The sequence below is a fragment of the Rana temporaria genome, chromosome 1, assembly GCF_905171775.1.
Source record: "Rana temporaria chromosome 1, aRanTem1.1, whole genome shotgun sequence".
NCBI classification, from domain to species: domain Eukaryota; kingdom Metazoa; phylum Chordata; class Amphibia; order Anura; family Ranidae; genus Rana; species Rana temporaria.
The window spans coordinates 162,560,807-162,583,110 of record NC_053489.1 but is presented as its reverse complement, the minus strand read 5'-3'; the positions used below and the strand labels follow the sequence as shown (position 1 = coordinate 162,583,110).

The 22,304-nt window shown below is 41.7% G+C and overlaps 1 protein-coding gene across 2 annotated transcripts in view; it reads left to right on the top strand.

Annotated features, from left to right (window-relative positions):
- Window positions 1-22,304, top strand: part of LOC120932662 (trichohyalin-like) — a 165,472-nt gene that overhangs the window by 121,919 nt on the left and 21,249 nt on the right. For both annotated transcript variants that reach the window (XM_040345205.1, XM_040345214.1), the window contains 7 exons: window positions 5,047-5,142; window positions 7,997-8,098; window positions 8,203-8,385; window positions 13,917-14,048; window positions 17,258-17,487; window positions 18,392-18,530; window positions 20,761-20,844. In XM_040345205.1, the coding sequence (XP_040201139.1) occupies window positions 5,047-5,142; window positions 7,997-8,098; window positions 8,203-8,385; window positions 13,917-14,048; window positions 17,258-17,487; window positions 18,392-18,530; window positions 20,761-20,844 (966 nt within the window). The remainder of the gene's footprint in view (window positions 1-5,046; window positions 5,143-7,996; window positions 8,099-8,202; window positions 8,386-13,916; window positions 14,049-17,257; window positions 17,488-18,391; window positions 18,531-20,760; window positions 20,845-22,304) is intronic.

Below are 22,304 nucleotides of genomic sequence, written 5' to 3'. Positions count from 1 at the left end.
AAATTTAGATAAAGTGTGTGAAATATATCCCCAGTGCATTCTGTCGAATGCTTTTTCTGCATCAAGTGTTAAAAGTAGGGCGGGCATTCGATCATTATGTATTCTGTTAATAATATTCAGCATTCTTCTAGTGCTATCGGGAGCTTGTCTACCTTTAACGAATCCTACTTGATCGGGTCTAATTAATGAGGGGGTGATGTCAACTAATCTATTTGCTAGGACTTTTGCATACATTTTAAGATCGGAATTTAGTAAAGATATGGGTCTATAATTCAAGGGAGAGTCAGGATCTTTGTCAGGTTTTGGAAGTGTTATTATTACAGCTTCTAGAAGTTCATTTGGGAAAGTTTTTGAATTTGCTGCTTGATTGAAAAGTCTGGATAAATATGGGGCTAAAATATCCTTAAAAACCAAGTAATATTCACCTGACAGTCCATCAGCACCTGGAGCTTTATTTTTGGGAAGATCATTTATGACTTTCAAAATTTCTTCATTGGAGATTGGTTTATTGAGATTTTCTAAGGATATTGGGTCGATGGAGGGTAAATTAACAGTATCCAAAAAAGTTTCTATTTTATTAGTATTAGGTTGGGGGGTATTAATATCTTCTTTAAGATTGTATAATTCTTCATAGTACTGTGAAAATGCATCTACAATTTCTTGGGGATTGAACATTACTTTTCCTGATTTGTGGTGGGCTAATTTAATAATTTTATTTTTTTGTCTACGCTGGCGTAATTGGGAAGCTAATAGTTTACCCGCTCTGTTACCTTCTGAATAATATTTTAAATTAAGTTTCTTAAAGTACTTCTCATGGTCAGTTATCAGGATAGATTTGAGTTCCATTCTTAGAGTGGAAAGATGACGTTCCAAATTAATATCTAGAGGATTTTTTTTATGTAACTCTTCTTGACTTGCAATCTCTTTTAGTAGTGAGTTTATTTTGATATTTCTATTTTTTTTCTCCCTGGCAGTTAATTGTATCAGGAGGCCCCTAACGTAGGCCTTGTGGGAACACCATAAAGTAGCATCGTTAACACTACTATTGTCATTCATAACAAAAAATTCTTCAATAGATTCCTTCATCACAGACTGATGTTTCCCCTGTGCAAGAATAAATGTATTATTCCTCCATAAGTAATTGTTGGGGCAGATTTGATTAGAATCAATTTCCATCATAATAATAGGAGCGTGGTCTGACCACGTTAGATTATGAATTTTTGCGTCCACTATTTTCGGTAGGAAATTTTTGTCTGTGATGAAGTAATCCAATCTAGAATATGACTTGTGAACATTAGAAAAAAATGTAAAATCTTTCTCTGTAGTGTGTAAGCATCTCCATGGATCATACAAATCTTCTTTCAAGAAAATATCAGCTAAACCTTTCCTAGGAGTCTTTCCTTTTCTTGAAGTGTCCATATCCGGGTCTAGGGGTGCATTAAAGTCTCCACAAATAATAAGACAACCCTTCTGAATCTTCCTTGCCATCTTGATCACTTTCTGGATAAACTGGTGGGGATTCTTATTTGGAGCATAAATGTTGACAATAGTATACGTTGAGTTATCTATAGAGGCTACTAAAATAATATATCTTCCATGGGCATCCGTCTTAAGGTCTAATTGCTGAAAGGAAACCGTATCCTTTACAGCCGTAATCACCCCTCTTTTCTTTTTCTTGTGGTTGGAAACAAAAATATGTGGAAATTTGTGATGTTGAAATTTAGGAGACTTATCCTTGGCGAAATGAGATTCTTGGATATAGAGGATGTCGCTGCCAAATTTGATGGCGTCGGCCCATAGAGCTCTCCTCTTGTATGGGCTATTGAGGCCCTTCACATTCATTGAAAAGAGTTTAAGGGTCATTGCTGATAAGAGGCTAATTGCTGAGATGCAAGATCATTTTTGTAGACAAGTTGCATGTTAAAATGTGGAAAAAGCAGAGTGCAGATGCAGTAATACTTTATTTCCAGTAGGTGGAGGTGTTGTATCAGGTAAAGCAGCATGGTGCAGATACTATAGTGGAAGGCAAACAACAAAAACAAAACAAAAATCAGAAAAAATAGGAGGAGTTGTGGAACAACTCCTGTGTACAATTACATGTACTTTTAAGTAGGAGGTTATAGGGAATAACTCAAACAAGTTCCCTTAAATGTCCTCCCCTGAGCCATCAGGTAATTCCAGAATGAAATATTGAAGGCAAACGTTAGAAAACCGGTAGAACCAAATTAATGGTGGACTAAGTTCTCTTTTTTCTTCCAGTCTTGTGGTATTGGTCCAGGAGCGCTGACATCCATTTTATCAGTCTCTTGATTGGGGATCAAACCCCAGGAGCGAAGAAGTTTTAGACCCTGATCCAAACTTTTAATTGCGTAGGAGGATCCTTTGTAATCTATAAGCAATTTTGTGGGGAACCCCCATTTATAGATCATTCCATGGTTGCGGAATATTTTTGTGATTGAATTCATGTTCTTGCGAGCTAGAATTGTCGCTTGGGAGAGGTCTGAGAAAAGGATTATCCCAGCGTAAGGGTCAGGTAGTGGTGAATGGCGTCTAGCGTATTGCATGAGCTGATCCTTTACCTCAAAAAAATGAATTCTAGCAATGACGTCTCGCGGTAACTTTTCAGCTATATGCTGTGGTTTAGGGAGCCTGTGAGCTCTATCAATCTCTAATTCTTGTTTTGAGACTGAAGGAATTAGGTCTGAAATCATGCGTTTAATAAAGCCTTTCAGCTCTGATGGTTTCACTGTTTCTGGTATTCCTCTGAATTTTATATTATTTCTTCTGCTCTGGTCCTCGATATTTCCGACCTTAATTCTAAGCTGTCTGACTTCTTCCTCCAGGTCAAAGTGAGAATCTATTAACTCGTTGTGCGCTGAGGTAAAATCGCACATCTTATTCTCTACATAGTCCACTCTGGCCCCAGCGCGTCAATTTCTAGTTTGGACTTGTGCATATAGCTCAGCATGTCATGCTGTAAGGCACCCCTGAGGGACATAATCATTTCTTTTATAGTCGTGTCCAGTATGGGTTGACCTGCTGTCTGTATAGCATTAAGTTTGTCATCATAGGGATTACATTCTGGAATATAGGCAGTGTCAGGGTTAATGATGGAAAAGCTACCTTCTTTATCAGAAATCCTTCTCCTCTGCCTCACAGGGCTCAGAATGCCCTCCTGGTGCTCTGTGCTGCATTCAGCCTGTGAAGCACTATGTTTCTCCACAGCTATGTCAGAGCTGGCAGTATTGCTTTCATGAGGAGAGGGGCCGGCGCCATCTTGGATTCTCTGAGGTGCAGCAGGGCTACAGAACTCACTCAGCTTATATAGCCCCTCTCTCGTTTTTCTTTTGGCCGCCATCCCTCTTTTGTTCCCGCTGTCCTCCGGAGCAAAACGGTGTCACTCGGGGCTTAAAAGTCGCTATATAAGTAGCTCAGGGAAGTCTGTTATAGCAGAGCTCCCTCACACTGTGTCCATACACTCCTGTGGCTGGACATGCCCCCAGAATGCAGTTCTTTTAACCAAGATTCAAATTCCTAGTGTTCCATTTATTTGTGTATGCTTTAATATTATTAGGTAAGTTCTTGCTGTATTTAATGCTGCAATGCGTAAATCAATGAGAACATTAATAACAGTAATAATTTTATTCTAGGGTCCATGGATCGTAGATTTTATGTTTTTTTTTTTTCCCACAGTTTGGGAAGCTGCACGCTGTGGTGACCTGTCCTACTTATGCTGCTGAAAAATGTCAGTTCTCCTTGCTGTTTGGCTGCTACTTGTCAGCTTCCATTCCCTGCATGCTGCATCTTTTTAATTAGTCAGCTTCATAGACATTTATTAAAATCTCCAAGAGCAGATCGCAGGAACTGGAAGCATATAAGCAGCAGTTGAACAGTGTGGGAGAAAATAATTTGCTGCAATGGATCTAGCAAAGGACACCAGAGAGGTTAAAGCGGGGGTTCACCCTAAAAACAATTTTCTAACATTACATTGAGCTCACTCTCGACATTAACAGTATGCCGATTAATTTTTATTTTTTGCTGTACATACCGTATAGCTATTTTCTTACCCGACTTCCGGGTAGTACCTCCCGCGGGAGTGGGCGTTCCTATGCAGCAGTTAGTGATTGACGTGATGACAAAAACGACCCCCCCCCCCCGTCGCATAAGGAGCGCCACGAGTTGCCGAAAGAAGCCGAACGTCGAGTCGGCGCTATACGGCACCTGCGCACCGAGGTTCGGCTTCTTTCGGCAACTCATGACGCTCCTTATGCAAGTTTTTGTCATCACGTCAATCACTAACTGCTGCATAGGAACGCCCACTCCCGCGGGAGGCACTACCCGGAAGCCGGCTAAGAACATATATACGAGGTATGTACAGCAAAAAAAAAAAAAAAAAAAATCGGCATACTGTCAATGTCGAGAGTGAGCTCAATGTAATGTTAGAAAATTGTTTTTAGGGTGAACCCCCGCTTTAAACTGTATCTATACCCAATTTTTTTTTTTAGTTTTGCCTAGAATGGGGAAAAGTTAGAATTCCTGTCAGGTTTTACTACTAACAGGTCTCCATTAGAGTATTCTCTCACTTTCTGTTCGGGAGACATTGGTTGACGCTTCTGTCTGGAAACAGACAACAATAAAAAGCTGACAGAAGCGGTAGCATTCCCATAATGTGTTGCTGAGATTTCCCCTCACTTCCTGTCTTGAGCACAATCTCTTACCAAACAGGAAGTAGACAAATCTGTCCATCAAAGCCTCTGATGGCATTAAAATCTGACAAGAGTTCAAATCTTTCCCTATTAAATAAAAATTCTGGCCACAGATCCACTTAAAGTTCACTTTGTCACACCTAAGCCTTCCAAAGAAGCAGCTTCCTGGAGGTATTCCTCTAAAGTGCCCGGTAATGATTCTTGCTAGAACAGAATAGTTTCTTACTATAGAACATAGTTGATCACACGCGTATCTGACAGAAAAGCCTTTTTTGCTAAGCATTTGTTTAATCTTCTATTCTGGACTTGACCTCTATTCTATTGCATTGTCCATTTTTAGTTTGCAGAAGGGATGGAGCAAGTGAAAGCAAAAGCTCTTGAAGATCAAGCAGAATCCCTGAAGAAGGAAATGGATAAAGTAGTAAATTCTCTGGAGGTAATACCTATAAAGGAATTGATTGATATCACAGGGAAAGAATAGAGCATACTTTGTGTCTATTTCACCTCTGACCTGTCATTCTACCAGCAGGAATAAAATATACTCATTAAATAAAGGTTGCAGGATCCTTTTGACACGCTCTTACACTCTAGTCTGTATAGCACAAGCCATAGAAAAGCTATGAACTGTGTCACTGAGTTAACCTACTTTAGTGAACAATAAAATAATCAATTAAAATGTCCAACTGAACAAACTTTTCTATTGGCTACTGTGTTCTGGGCTTGTATGTGGTGGTTCCTCAAACATTGTCAGCCTTCAGTGACAACCGTAGACCATGCTTGCAAAATGTTTGTCAGCATGGTCACTTATAGTGCCAAACATAGGTACATGTGACCTGGTGACAACACAAGAGCACAGAAGGGGTGTAGCTATCACCCTATAACAGGGACTGCCTGGGCAAGGACCTTCAGGACAGGATAACCAAGTGTTATCCTAATGAAAGCTGCAGATTTTAAAATATAGAAATACAACTGAAATTACGATTATGAGATTTTAGTGACTGAGTTGAAGGGGTTGTAAAGGTAAAAAAATGTTTTTCCTAAATAGCTTCCTTTACCTTAGTGCAGTCCTCCTTCACTTACCTCATGCTTCCATTTTGCTTTTAAATGTCCTTATTTCTTCTGAGAAATCCTCACTTCCTGTTCTTCTGTCTGTAACTCCACACAGTAATGCAAGGCTTTCTCCCTGGTGTGGAGTGTCGTGCTCACCCCCTCATTTGGACTACTGGAGAGTCAGGACGCTCTCTACGTTGCAGATAGAGAAAGGAGCTGTGTGTTAGTGGGCGTCCTGACTCTCCTGTAGTCCAAGGGAGGGGGAGAGCACGACACTCCACACCAGGGAGAAAGCCTTTTGGACCGAAGGAAAACAGACCGATGGGCTATACACACGGTCGTTTGGACCAATGAAACTGAACCTCGGTCCATCCTCATCAGTTTTGTCCGACCGTGTGTACGGGGCCTTAGGTGTGAACTTAAAGTGGATCTGTGGCCAGAATTTTTTTAATAGGGAAAGATTTGAACTCTTGTCAGATTTTACTGCCATCAGAGGCAGATTTGTCTACTTCCTGTCTGGTAAGAGATTGTGGAGTTACAGACAGAAGAACAGAAAGTGAGGATTTCTCAGAAGAAATAAGGACATTTAAAAGAAAAATGGAAGGATGAGGTAAGTGAAGGAGGACTGCACTAAGGTAAAGGAAGCTATTTAGGAAAAAAAATTGTACCTTTACAACCTCTTTAAGTTATACTTTAAAAATACCAATAATTAAAGCTAATAAAAATAAACAATTTGGGAGAGATAACCACTCTCCCAAATTAAGGTATTTTAAAGTGAGAAGTGTCAAATGCTGTAAAAAGGCAAGCACGCTAAACACAGATGATTTTATGAAAATTTATCAAAATGTAATAATGCTTATTAAAAAACAATTCCAAAGATTATGTGGACCACATTAGTTACAAAAGCAGGATAAATGACAGTATGCAGGTAGCCAACAAGTTTCACGCAAAGGTGCTTCGTCAGGGCCTTGCAACTTTTCTTTTGGATTATGTGGTCTGTGTGTGACATAAAAAATATGCCATTAATACACATGAAATAATATAATATAATATAGATATGAACTAAAGATATAAAAGATACAAATTAATGGCACTCGGTATTCATTATGTTTTTTCTTTCACTGGAATTGTATTAGAAACATAGACACTTGCATAGTGCGAGAAGAATGTACGGTAACAGGTACAGATTCAATAGAAGTTTCTCTCCGCAAATATTGAACATTAAGAAATTATGTAATGATAAAGAAATTAACCAAGCAACATTAAATTGTAAGGTGGAGAAATATTAGAGCCATGCTTGAGATTGCGATATGCTTCATGTTCAAAGAGAGGGACCTTCAGCTGGGAACCACAGAACTGAAGACAATATTATCGTCCATGAGACCAATAAGGGGTACCGCTTTTGCCTGGGGGCCAATTCCAAGGCGGAGAGGATCAAAATTAAGAGATGACAAAATAAAGGAGAGAGAGATGCGAGAGAGAGAGAGATAACAAATAAAAATAAGGAAGGGGGGAAGGAGGCCATCCCTGTCCCGGAGGCTTGCTACAGAAATATTAACACACCGTTATAGACTACAGTTCCAGGAAGCGAATAGGTGGTTGGGTTGATGGAAAGTAATCTAACCAGGGCTGCCAGGTACGTAAAAATGATTGTGGGTATCAGTTAAGATGCCCATCAAGTTTTAATTTACTACAGTGACGTGTACCCGACATTTCACTTTGTCGAACTTGAGAATCGGTGTCTTCCACGCTTTTGCAATTGTCTGTTTTGTGTCCGAGAATATATGGGTCACAAGAGCGCGTTCTCATTTGGAAACGCCCTCTACCGGTTTGTGTAGAAGCACCTTCCAGGGGGCTTTTCGAAATGTATGTTTTTTTTAGATGCAAACAGTGCAAAGTGATTCTTCTTTCAGTGTCTGGTTCCAAGTTGGGGAAGTACAAGACTTGTAAGTGTCACTGTGCTGTGTAGTAGAGCTGTGCAAATCTCAAGACTGGATGGACAGAAATACAAATCCTTTGGTAGGCAAAACAGCGTCCATATATGATATATGCATTTCATATGTGTGTTTAGCTGTATGCCTGAAGTTCAGCCTTAAAACTCAACATTCGCAACAAAAACATCTGAGTTAAGATTGCTCTAAGGGCAAAATAATTGTTGTGTAGTTAAAAAGCTTAAGTGCTACACTTTAGTATTTGTCTTGTTGGGCTCTTTAAGCAAATATAGTATGTCTACATTTCAGATGAAGGATAAAGAAATAACAAAACTGAAGGATGGTCTCAAGTCACAGAAAGATACAATGAAGAAGCTGGCTGTAGAATTAAAACAAGAAGCAAGAGAGTTGGTAAGGGATATGTTTTTACATTTTACCACCTATCACTACTACTACCCTACACAGCAACATGATGTGCAAGTGTTGGTTTGGTCTTACTGTTTCTTGCCAACCAGGTGCACAATACACTGCTGCGGGAGCAGAAGAAGTGGGAAAATGAAAAGAGAGATGCACTTCAGATACTGAGGCACACACTGGAAGAAGAGAAGCTACGAGACCTAGCAGATCTGAGAGATGCTTTGGAAAGGGAGCGCAGGACATCTATGGCACTGGAGAAGACATCTGCTGACCTCCAAAATGTAAGATACTAGGAAAATACAGACCTCAAGATGATGTCAGCACAATTGTAATTAAGGTTTCATTCACATCTAAGTGTACCACGAACATGTGCAAAAGTGTCCATTTATAGAACAGCAGATGCATGAAGCTCAATGGCCAAAACAATGCAGGAGCACCTTTTGCATGTTTGTTTCACGTAGGGCAGCCTATTCAAATTAATGGACTGCCTTTTAGGGTAGCATGAATAAAAATGTCTCTTTTAGAGTAGGGGAAGGCTAGCCTAGTAAGAATTTGTATTGTTGTATGTATCTCTGTTTTAGATTTTCCCTCATGTCCTCTTTGGTGAAAGCATTACCGATGATATACGTGAGAGGAAATCATTCTAACAGAGCCTTGGATAGCTGTACAAATTCAACAGGGATTCTAACCTTTTACCACTCTATCAAAACTAACTAGCTTACTTGAGGCATGCTGTAAAAGACTCACCAAAATGTATAATTTCAGTTAAAGTGGAATTCCACCCATAAATATAACATTACATCAGTAGTTTTAAAAAAATGTCATTAGTCCTTTAAGAATTTTTTTTTTTTAGATGCCTTCAAAGTGTTGTTGCTAGGCAGAATAGTTAATCTTCCCTCTTCCTGCACCTAGGTGCTTAAGCTTCCTAACCTACACCGCACAGACTCCTGGGAATGTAGTGGGTGTAACTTTCAAGGAGTCTGTGCACTCCCCAGTCTCGAAGAATCATGTGACTTTGACAGTACAGGTGCTGAAACCTGATCTGAAACCTATTACACTGCTTGTGCAGCACTGAGCATGTGCGAGATCTGCAAGGCTGAAATCCAGGAAGTCATACAGTCTGGCTTCATGATGCCCACACTTAAGATGGCCCCAGTCAATTTCTATTTTATAAAGTGTCTAAATGCTGTAACAACCTAACAAAACGAACCTTAGTTTACAGACTAACTTTACTAGAATACATTAAGCTTGTGTATTACAGGGGTATTTATATTTAAAAAGTGAAAATGTGGCCGGAACTCCACTTTAATTCTAACCTTGTAACTAAAAAGTTATGCCCATCATGTCTAATAAGACCCCAAAATTCAATATATACGATACCCCTTTCAGATACAGTAAAACCTTGGATTGCAAACATAATTCGTAAACATCAATGTATATCAAAGCAAATTTCCCCATAAGAAATAATGGAAACTCAGATGATTTGTTCCACAACCATTTATTCATAAATCCTTCAGTTTATATTCCATATAAAAAGATTATAGCAATGTGATAGGTTGTGTAACCATACAAATGTCCTCTTTTTTTTTGTATGCTAATCTCACGTCAAATCTGATGAGTTTACTAGTCACAAAAATTCTCGTACAGCAGAATAAAAAATCGGAAGTGATGTCATGTGTTGTAATGCATTTGTATCGCATTTTCTAACGACAGCTGTACTGATTAAACGAAAATCGTACGATCTGGCATCGTACGAAAAAAAATTCTGTGCATGTCCGATAGAATAAAATCGGATGAACTGTCCTGATCGGCTCTCGGAAGCTCTGTACTAACGATCCGATTATCGTACGATCGATTCGAAAGCGGCATTTTTCGTACGATTTTCGGATCGTGTGTACGGGGCATTAGCAACTCACATGGTTGATGATTAAAATAGACACAGCTAATAAAGCTTGGCTTGAAGCGCTCATGGAGCGCAGTGTGGAAGGGATGACGTTGATGGCTGTGCAGAGGACGGTCTATGTGGACAGCTTTACCCCAGATGCCCGCATACTTAGATGTGCCTGTTTTAAACATTAACCTTTTTCAGTTGCTAAATGTTGTACCTTCATTAAATGTAACCATATTGCTACACTTAGAAGCGCCTTTCTTATCTTTTATACAAAGTTGTGACATGACGCTACTTGTATATCAAGACATCGCTTGTATATCAAGTTAAAATTAATTTAAAAATGTTGCTTGTCTTGCAAAACGCTCTCAAACCAAGGTTTTACTGTACTTCTAAATTGGATATATTAGTTATTGCAGTAGCAGTTGGCGTTTTGTTTTTTGCTACTCAGATATCTGAGAAGCCTTATGCCGCGTACACACGATCAGTCCATCCGATGAGAACGGACCGACGGACCGTTGTCATAGGTTAACCAATGAAGCTGACTGATGGTCCGTCGTGGCTACACACTATCGGTTAAAAAAACGATCGTGTCAGAACGCGGTGACGTAAAACACAACGACGTGCTGAAAAAAACGAAGTTCAATGCTTCCAAGCATGCGTTGACTTGAATCTGAGCATGTGTGGATTTTTAACCGATGGTTGTGCGTACTAACGATCGGTTTTGACCTATCGGATAGCAATCCATCGGTTAAATTTTAAAGCAAGTTGCCTTTTTTTAACCGAAGGTTAAATAACCTATGGGGCCCACACACGATCGGTTTGGACCGATGAAAACGGTCCATCAGACTGTTGTCCTCTGGTTAACCGATCGTGTGTACGCGGCCTTATTCATGTTTTACATGGTGTAAACAATATGATATTGTGGACACTTCTGTGCTACCTTTAACCTTATTGTGAAAACCTATATAAATGAAGAGTGCTGCTCACATACATATGCATTCCCACAAGTGTATATAATACTTATTGGTAATTATGCGGCGCCCCCTCTATGGTTAAACAAGAACTATGTGATCAGATACTATTAGTGCATTACTACCCTATGTGTTAAATGAACATACTGTATATACAACACTTTACATCAGCTATAGAGTGAACATTAATATAAGTTAACAATACACAATAAATAACCAAATCTTCCATGATGTGATATAAGTCCATAAAGACTAAGACGACAATCATATTAAAATCAAGTCCCAAAGTGAAATATCCGCACCAAACCTCTCCTGCGTGCTCAAATGTTATAGTATATACTATCAACACTAGTAGTTATATTAACACTAATGCCCTGTTCACACGATCAGTTCGCCTGATGAAAACGGTCCGATGGACCGTTTTCATCGGACGAACCGATCGTGTGTGGGCCCAATCGTTTTTTTCCCATCAGTGAAAAAAAATAGAACCTTCATTTTTCTCTGCACGTCGTTGGACACGATCAGATTTTCAACTGATGGTGTGTAGGCAAGACTGATGAAAGTCAGCTTCATCGGATATCTGATGAAAAAATCCATCGGTCCGTTTTCATCGGATGAACCGATCGTGTGTACGTGGCATTACATGATTTAAAACATCCTTTAAAACAAGTATACAACCACGATCCAACACTCGACTGCTTCAGCGCTACCCGGCTCCTCCCACGTGTTGTCACTGTCCTTGTGACTTCCTCATGAGTGTTGGATCACGACTGTATACTATGTTTAAAGGCAAATTTACCTTGCTTTAACTGCTTGCCGACCAGCCGTCGCAGTTATACGGCGGCAGGTCGGCTCTGCTGGGCGAGATCACGTAGGTATACGTCATCTTGCCGTTCAGCTAATACGCCGACGCGCGTGCCCGGCACCCACGTTCGCTTGTTACAGAGCGAGAATCGGGAGCTGTGTGTGTAAACACACAGGGCCAAATCCTCAAAAGAGATACGACGGCGTAACTGCTGTTACTCCGTCGTATTCCTGGTCCTAACTATGGAACTGATCCACAGAATCAGTTTTCCATAGTTAGGGAGAAGATCCGGCATGTGTAATTGAATTACACTGCTGGATCTTAGGATGCAGTACCGCATCCGCCGCTGGGGGCATTTCGTGTCGAAATGCCGCCTCGGGTATGCAAATTAGCACTTACGGAGATCCACGAAGCTTTTCTGCTTCGTTTTTTCTCCGCAAGTATTAAGTTGCATACGCAAAATTAGGGCTGCTTTTACATGGTGTAAAGTTAGTACACCATGTAAAAGCAGACCCCTTTTTCGAATTTGATTTTTGTTTTTTCGCGCCGTATCTTTTTTTTTTCCCGACGCAACTTTATTGACCCGTCGCAATCCACAAAGCCCGGCGTAACGTAATTTCGCGCTATGCACGTTGGGAAAATGACGTCACGAGCATGCGCAGTATGGCCGGCGCAGGAGCGCGCCTCATTTAAATGGGAATCGCCCCCATGAAATGAGGAATGCCTTGTGCTGGCGGAATTTAAGTTACACGAAATTTCTAGGTAAGTGCTTTGTGGATCGGGCACTTAGGTAGAAATTTTAAGGCAGTGTAACTTAAATTAGAATTTCGCCGTTACGCCGGGTCTTTGTGGATTTGGCCCACAGATCCCGGTCCTGTCAGGGGGAGAAATGACCTATCGTCTGTTCATACAATGTATGAACAGCGATCAGTCATTTCCCCTAGTCAGTCCCACCCCCCCCCCTTCAGTTAGAACACACCCAGGGAACATAATTAACCCCTTCCTCGCCCCCTAGTGTTAATCCCCTTTTTTTTACGAAAAATATGTAGACGAATACGTATCGGCCTAAACTGAGGAAAAAAATAGTTTTTTATATATTTTTGGGGGATATTTATTATAGCAAAAAGTAAAAAATATAATTTTTTTTCAAAATTGTCGCTCTATTTTTGTTTATAGCGCAAAAACTAAAAACCGCAGAGGTGATCAAATACCACTAAAAGAAAGCTCTATTTGTGGGGGAAAAAAGGACGCCAATTTTGTTTGGGGCCACGTCGCACGACCGCGCAATTGTCAGTTAAAGGGACGCAGTGCCGAATCGCAAAAAGTGGCCCGGTCATTGACCAGCAATATGGTCCGGGGCTTAAGTGGTTAATGTATGTGCATCTCTTTTAATAAACCTGTAATTGTTTTATATACAGTACTGCACTATGAGTACCTACCTACTCTGTGTTCTTTATGAGTAACTAAGAGCAGAGGAATAGAGGCTGAGGGTCCCTTAAAGAGGTACCAACCTATAATTACCACAGAGGAAGGTATTACTCCGTAAGGATATCTGTTAAGAGAGACACCACCATATCCATTTGACCTAACAATGTATGTTCTTGGGTCAATGCCCTGAGGTGATTGCATTGAAGTGAAGGTGGTGGGTTACACTTGCATGATAGTGTTGATATACTATAACGTTTGAGCACGCAGTGAAGGAGGAGTTGATGTGGATGTTTCACTTTAGGACTTGATTTTAATACGATTGTTGTTATAATCTTTATGGACTTACATCACATCACGGAAGATTTGGGGATTTAATGTGGATTGTCAATTTATATTAATGTTTTCTTTATATTTGATGTAAAGCGTTGTATATATGTTAATTTAACACTTAGGGTATAATGCATTAATAGTATCTGATCACGTAGTTCTTATTTAACCACAGAGGTGGCGTCGCATAATTACCAATAAATATCATGTTTTCCATACTTTCTGCAGGGCTGCCATTGTTGGCTTTTCGTTTTGCAAAAGTTAGTTTCTTGGCTGTCATGCTGACCATCTCATTTCCATACTTTGATACACTAGAAATACATGTAAATATATATCTTCTCCTTTGTACATGCACTGTATTTAGAACATTTGACCTGATTTTATCAATAGATAATTCAGGAGCATGAGATTCACCAGCGTGCTCTACAGCGTGAGAAGCAAGAAACTCTGGATGAACTAAGAGTGGTACTGAAAGAAGAGAAGCAAGAGGAGCTGAGGAGGCTCGAACAGGAACTTATACAAGTGTGTCTGGAATAAGTTTTGCCTATTAGCTCCTTTTATTTGCCTGTATTAGTCATTTGGCCATTTATGCAAACCTATAATGTAGCATTTGTGTTAATGAACAGGTCATAATGTTGGTAAGCCCCATTAATCAATTACTGTATTTATTGGCGTATACCACTCACTTTTTTTTACCCTAAAAATAGAGGGAAAACTGTGCCTGCGTGGTATACGCAGGGGGCTGTGAAAAGTATTTTTCCTGAAACTTCCTCTTAAAGTTAGGGTGCGTGTTATACGCCTGTGCGTGTTATACGCCAATAAATATGGTATTTAATAAATATTTATTAGTTAAAAATAGAGCGACAATTTTGAAAAAAAGCTACCGTATTTATCGGCCTATTGCGCGCCCCGGCGTATAGCGCGCACCCCCGAACTTGAAGAAAAATTCCTGGAAAAAAAAATACTTAGTTTGGATGCCCCTCGTCGGTGTCTTGCCCGTCGTCCATCGCGTCCTGCCCGTAGTCCATCGCGTCCATTGGCATCCTCGTCCGGTCCGGCGTCCTTCTGCGGCCATCGTGGTGTTTTCCCCGCTCGATCCCAGCTTCCCGCGCTGAGTTTGAACCACTGCGCCGGCATATACCGAGCGCAGTGCACTCGGGTAAAGTCGGGCAGGCTCGGCTCCTCTCGCGTAAAGGACGTAGAGGACATGACCGCGAGAGGAGCCGAGCCTGCCCGACTATACCCGAGTGTACTGCGCTCGATATATGCCGGCGCAGTGGTTCAAACTCAGCGCAGGAAGCGGGTATCGGCGTATATCGCGGCTCCTCTCGCGTAAAGGACGTACAGGACGCACAGGACGTGACCGCGAGAGGAGCCGAGCCTGCCCGACTATACCCGAGTATACTGCGCTCGGTATATGCCGACGCAGTGGTTCAAACTCAGCCGGGAAGCGGGTATAGGCGTATATCGCGCACCCACGATTTTGCCCTGATTTTCAGGGCAAAAAAGTGCGCGTATACGCCGATAAATACGGTATATTTTTTATTTTTTGCTATAACAAATATCCCCCAAAATATATACAAAACATTTTTTTCGTCAGTTTAGGCCGATATGTATTTTTACTACATATTTTTGGTATAAAAAAAAACGCAATAAGCGTTTATTGATTGCTTTGCACAAAAGTTATAGCCTCTACAAAATAGGGGATAGTTTTATGGCATTTTTATTAATAATTTTTTTTTTTACTAGTAATGGCGATGATCAGCGATTTTTATCGTGACTGCAACATTATGGCGGACACACTTTTGGCGCTATTTTGGGACCATTCACACTTATACACCGATCAGTGCTATAAAAATACACTGATTACTGTGTAAATGTGACTTACAGTGAAGGGGTTAATCTGTAGGGGCGCTGAAGGGGTTAAGTGTGAACTAGGCATGTGTTCTAATTGTGTGGGGGCGGGGTTACGTGAGACACCACACTGATCACCGCTCCCAATCACAGGGAGCTGTGATCAGTGTCCTGTCACTAGGCAGAATGGGGAAATGCTTGTTTACATTAGCATTTCCCCGTTCTTCCTCTCCGTGAGACGATTGCGCGACTCCCGGCGGACATCGAGTCCACGGTGACCCGCAGTCAGACTCACGGAGCTTTCGGCAGGCACGCATGAGCCCACAACAAAGGGCCTCAAAGGCGATGTAAATATACGTGAATTTGCCCAGCCGTGACATTCTGTCGATGTATATAGTCGTGTAGCGGTCGGCAAGGGATTAAATACATCTGGGTGAATTTATATATAGGCTGTTTTTTTCCACTGAAAGGAGGTGGAAATACTGTGTTTCCCAAAAATAACACCTACCCCAAAAATAAGATCTAGCGCTGTTTTCCAGGAGGGTTGCAATATAAGCCCTACCCCAAAAATAAGCCCTAATTTAAAATGCTTGTAAAATCCTGTAGTCCACTCTAGTAGTAGTATATAATGTACAATGTGTGTGTTTCTGTAATATAATTGCGGGAAAAGAGAGCTCCGGCGGGTCACAGTAGCGCAGAGCTGCGCTATAACAGGCAGCACATTACATGGTAAGACCTACCCCGAAAATAAGCCCTACTGTGTCTTTTGTTGCTAAAATTAATATAAGACCTGGGCTTATTTTTGGGGAAACATAGTTCATGCTAGGATCTGAAAAGTCTCATTGTCCCTGCAGTAGAACGACACATTGGGATGTTAAATCCTATATCAGGCTGAGCTCAATGGCCCGGATTCACAAAGCACTTGCGCCGACGTATCTCAAGATACGCCGCGTAAGTGCAAATATGCGCCGTCGTATCTGTGCGCCGGACCCACAAACCAAGATACGCCTAAAAACAGGCTTCAACCCGCCGCCGTAACTTGCCTACGCCGGTGTAGCGTGGGCGCACATTTAGGCTGGACGCATTGGCACTGCCATTGTTTAGCCATTCAAATATGCAAATTAGGGAAATACGGCGATTCACAAACGTACGGGCGCCCGACGCAGGCTACGCGATGTGCGCGTAAGTTGTACGCCCGGCGTAAAGTTAAGCCCCATAAAGCAGGTGTAACCCAGCAGCAGACATGCAAAGGTCTGCACCAAGGAATACAAGCCGGCGTATTTTACACTGTTTACGTTGGACGTGTGTCTGGCTGGGCGTAGGTTACGTTCACGCCGTAGGCAGTGATCCGGCGTAGTTTAGGCAGTTGTTCCGACGTGGTTTTGAGCATGCGCAAAGGGATGCGTCCACGTTCCGGCGCATGCGCAATTGGTGATACGTATCTGTCTGGCGCTCGGCCCATCATTTGCATGGGGTCACGCCTCATTTGCATGGCTCACGCCCACTTCCACCTACGCCGACTTACGCCTTTGAAACCCAGCGCAGTTTTGGGAGCACTGGCTTTGTGAATTCCATGCTTGCCTCCTTGCGCTGCGTCGGCGTAGCGTATATTATTTGCGCTACGGCGGCGTAATGTGCGCCCGCTCTCTGTGAATCCGGGCCAGTATCTTTTACATGGCTGGCATCATGGGCCAAACTTGCTTGAGTGCACAGATGCTTTAGCCTGCTGCTTAGGTGTTCTTTATAGTAGAAATGTGAGAATGTAAAATTATAGTCTGGATCGGTGGAAAATACTTGCAATACTTTTAAATCTGGTATATGTGAAGTATTCATATTCTTAAGGAATGTAGCTGATCTAGATGTGCTCTGTTGTTTAGGAAAAGGAGCGGGACATGGAACGTCTAAAGCACAGAATTCAGGAAATGGAGAATGAGCAACATGTACTGAGAGCAGAAAAGAATGAATCCGTTTTTAGAGAGAGAGAAGCACTGGCCCAGGCTGAACGATCAGAGAGAGCCTTGGCCAGAGAGATCAGCACAGCATGTGAACGTATCCATTCTTCTCCAGGGTGGTCTAAAATGCAGAGCCCATCACACAGCAGACACGGGTAAGTGACATTTTATCCACTTCCAGACCAGGCCTTTTCTGGCACTTTTTGTTTACAATTGTTTTGTAACAATCAGTATTTTTTGCTTAAAAATTACTTGGAACCTCCAAACATGATATATTTTTTAAAGCAGAGGCCCTAGAGAATAAATTGGTGGGTGTTGCAATTGTTTATGGCACACAGTATTTGCACAACGGTTTTTCAAATGCAATTTTTTGGGGGAAAAATACACTTTTTTGAATTTTAATGCAAAAAAAAAATGAATATATAACCCAATTTTACTATCCATAGACAAGGTTTTAAAAACCTTTACAGATTACCACTTTAGAGGTACAGAGGAGGTCCAGTGATAGAATTACTGCCTATGATCTGATGTTCGCGGTGATACCTACATGTATGGGACGATCATTGTTTGTGTGTGGGGCCCTCGCTTGTATTCATCATAAACATCCTTGTGACAGCAATAGGCATGTGACAAGTACTCTTTATGAAGAGATCTGGGGTCTATAAGACCTCAAAATCCCCCCTCTGCTCCTAAAAGCATTCGAACACACCAAGTTCCGTGTTTTTTAATGCTTTTTGAAAACGGTGCCATTGACATCCGGGTGAACCGGAAGTGATGTCAGGTCATCGCTTCCAGGTTATCATAACTGAGATAGATCAATCTGAGCTTTGTTTGGCTCTCAGATCAGTCAACGGAAGCTCCGGCTAGTTGCTTGGATCTCCTGGTGGGACGGGAGAGCTTGAGAAGCGGCGGAGGGGGGCTGCAGCTGCAGGCATCATCCCAGTATCACCAGTTAAAGTCTAGTGACATTCGGGTACGTTGCTGGTCTGAAAGCAGTGTTAAAGAATAATGACTATAACAGATTAAAGTAATCACAACAATGGGTGATATCTCTTACAGGAGTCCATCCCGCCTGTCCACCAACCAAGCATTACAGATGCTGCATGGTGTAAGTGAGGAAACCAACCAGTGCATCCATGAGCTACAGCAGGAAGTTGAGGCACAAAAGCGCACCGTCCTTCATGTGCAAAGAGAGAAGGTGAGCGAAACCGGACAGTAAACTCATTATGTGTGTTTAGTCGTTTTGTTTTTTCTTTATTATTATTTATTTTTATTTTTTTTAATTACTCTTCTATTAACACTCATTTACATCCACACTGATCTATATATAGAATTCCCACAAATGTGGTTTGGTGTAGTAGAATTAGTTAGATGGAAACTCATGAAAACAAATTCCTCCACGCTATTGAAGCAATTGCCCAGTACTTTCTCAGCCCTCATTCACACCTATGCATTTTTAGTGCTTTTTGCAGATTTGCACTACAGTCCATTTCACTCGGTTTTCTTATGGAACACGTTCTGTAGTGCAAATCTGCAAAATGCACTAAAAATGCATAGGTTTGAACCAGGCCTTAAGGTAAGGGCAAAACCTTTTTTAGGTTTGGATAGAGTAAAGCCTCGTACACACGACCGGTTTTCTCGGCAAGAAACAGCAAGAAAACTGATGGCAGATCTTTTTGCCGAGAAAAACGTTTGTGTGTATGGTCTTTCGTCGAGAAAACTGCCAGGAATCTCAACGAGAAAAATAGAGAACCTGCTCTCTATTTTCTTGTCGGGATTCTCGGCAGTGTTTTCCTACCGAGAAACCCGAGCGTGTATATGCTTACCTGCCTCCATGGAAACCCGGGCATGCTCAATGAAACTTTGATGCATGCCCGGTAGCTTCCAAGGCATAGGTAGGGTGAAGGAAGATGGCGGCGATGGCATGCTCGTCGTAGTCGATGAAGTCACCGTGTTCTTGCCATTCAAAAGAACGGCAGTTCTTTTGAATGTGCGTCTGTACACAGGGCTTGGCAAAAAAATCTTGCCAGGAATCACATCGAGAAAAACAACGGTTTTTATTCAACGGGATTCTCGCCCGTGTGTACAGGGCTTAAGGGTTAGAACCACTTTTGCACTGCCTTCGATTCACGGAGCAGTAGCTCCGTGAATTGCGAGGGCACGCCGGCAAATTTGCCCGGCGTAAGCGCGCGCAAGTTAAATGATCCCGCCGGGGGCGGGAATCATTTAAATTAGGCGCGCTCCCGCGCCAAGCGTACAGCGCATGCTCCGTCGGGAAACTTTCCCGACGTGCATTGTGGCAAATGACGTCGCAAGGACGTCATTTGCTTCTTAGTGAACGTGAATGGCGTCCAGCGCCATTCACGTTTCACTTACGCAAACGCCGTGAAATTAAAATTTCACGGCGCGGGAAGGCCGGCTATACTTTAGCATTGGCTGCCCCTACTATTAGAAGGGGCAGCCTTGCGCTGAAAGTAGCCGTACGGAAACTCCGTACCTGGCTTGCGCGGGGCCCGCGCAAGCTTGTGAATCAGTGGTAGTATGCAATTTGCATACTACACGCTGATACACAATGGGAGCGCTCCCTAGCGGCCCCCGCAAGAATGCAGCCTAAAATCTGCGAGGCATAAGAGCCTTATGCCGCGCAGATTTTAGCCTGCAGTCGGTGTAACGAGGTTCCTGAATCAGGAGCACTCGTTACACCGGAGCAAGTAAGCACTTGCGCTGCGTAACCTATGGTTGCGCCAGCGCAAGTGCTTCTTGAATCTGGGCCTTTATTATTAAACTAGTGAAAACATGCAGCAGGGCAGATAACAAGCAACAAGTTTTTTTTTTTTTTTGGGGGGGGTATAAAATCCCCCTTCATCAAAACAGGGTGAAATGGCGGAATGCTAAATGGACTCAAAAATACTTGTAAGCAGACTGATCTGCAGGCAGAGGATGTCATATACAGTAAAACCTTGGTTTGAGAGCATTTTGCAAGACGAGTACACTTTTTTAATACATTTTGACTTGATATATAAGCGATGTCTTGATATACAAGTAGCGCCATGTCATTTCCATGATTTCTTATGGGGAAATTTGCTTTGATATACAAGTGCTTTGAATTACAAGCATGTTTCTGGAACTAATTATGCTCGCAATCCAAGGTTTTACTGTACAAGAGTCAATGCAGATAATCACAGCAGAAGTGGTAGGGGCCCCCTTCCAGAGTGCTGTACAAAGTAATATAGTAACATAACATCATACCAGTAATACACAAATAAATGAAACCGCAATATCCGCAATGGTAGCGTTTTGATACTTATGTGATTTAACGCTTAACAAAAATATTCAATAAACAATAATAATATTCAATAATATCAATGGGATGTTTGTTTGCAAACGAATAAATACAAAATATGTTTTGTTCACTTCCTATTTCCCAGGAACGAGAGCTGCAACAGTTAAAAGAACAGCTGCAATTGGAGAAGGAGAAAGCACTGGAACTGTTAAAGGAAAGACTAATACAGGTGAATAGTGAATGTGTAAATATCTGTAAAGAGTTACCTGTTCGAGACTTCAAAGAGATTCTGCTAAAGAGTTCTCTAGAGCCATAATTCTACAGTAAATAAGGTGCACAAGTTTGGACTTTTTACCCCCCGCCCTTTTATTTGATCAAGCAGATTTAAAAAGAAAAAGCTGGACTGAATGCTGATTATGCTTCTACCAAGCAGCTCACATCGGCTCCTACTTTAGCAGCTCCAAGATGAACATATGTAATATGCACACAACACCAATTATCTTCTTGTACTTCATGTAGAAATGCCATTAGTTCACAGGCATTTCACCCAGTTATAAAGGATGGTAGAAGTTTTCCTGTTCATAAGCTTACTGTAAAGCCAAAGCAGTGACACATGGATGAATGCTTAGTTTGAAAAAGCATGTAGCTTTCTCTCTTAATTTCTAATAATAATAGTGCAGCGCAAAACAAACAATTTTAAACTATACATACAGAAAGTTAAAACATATGATATATGATATATAATTAAAAATTATATAATAAAGTCCATATAAAGTGCTCAAGTGCAAAAAGATGATCCAAATCGGAATATAATAGTGCAAAAATCCAAAGGGTGATATCCAGAAGGAACCTCCACCAAATAGCAGGAATGGCCTCTCACCTTACAACTTCGACCTGCAATAGGTCACAAAGCATAATCAGAGAACCACCTGTTCTCAGAGGACAGCAAGCAATGCAGCAGTAGAACCACGATATCAGTCAGACTCAGGATCAGGACATGGCAATCAGGGCATAAAAAACAAAGGAGAGGAAATCTAGTGCTCTCTGAAGCCAAAATACATTTATTTAAGAATAAAAAACGAATACACTCACTGTATAAGCACTCTCAAACGAGTGCAGCGAAACAGCATAAAACATCCATAAAAGCATGGGTTTCAGTCTAGGTCGGCGATCGCGGTTGACGTCTCATGTGGCCCCTTCCCCTCGTACGACGTTACGTCCCTATGAGCGGGACTTCATCAGCGTGGGGTGAAAAAAGGCAGCTTAACTTTACACAGCGCATGTTAAAGTATGGCCGTCGTTCCCGCGTCCAATTTAAAAAAAAAAAAATTTCGGCGTAAGTACGTTACGCACGTCGCCATTCACAAACACGTCGGGGCGCCGTAATTTCGCGCAAAGCACATCGGGAAAATTGCGAACGGAGCATGCGCAGAACGTTTGGCGCGGGAGCGCGCCTAATTTAAATGGTACACGCCCCATTTGAATTAGGCGGGCTTGCGCCGGACGTCTTTACAATACACCCCCGCAAGTTTACAGGTATGTGCTTTGTGAATCAGGCACTTACGCTGAAAACTTGCGGCGGTGTAACGTAAATGGGATACGTTACGCCGTGGCGCAGGTACCTGAATCTGGCCCAAAATACCAAACAGATTGTAAATTGTTGTAAAACAGATTATTTGAATATAAAGT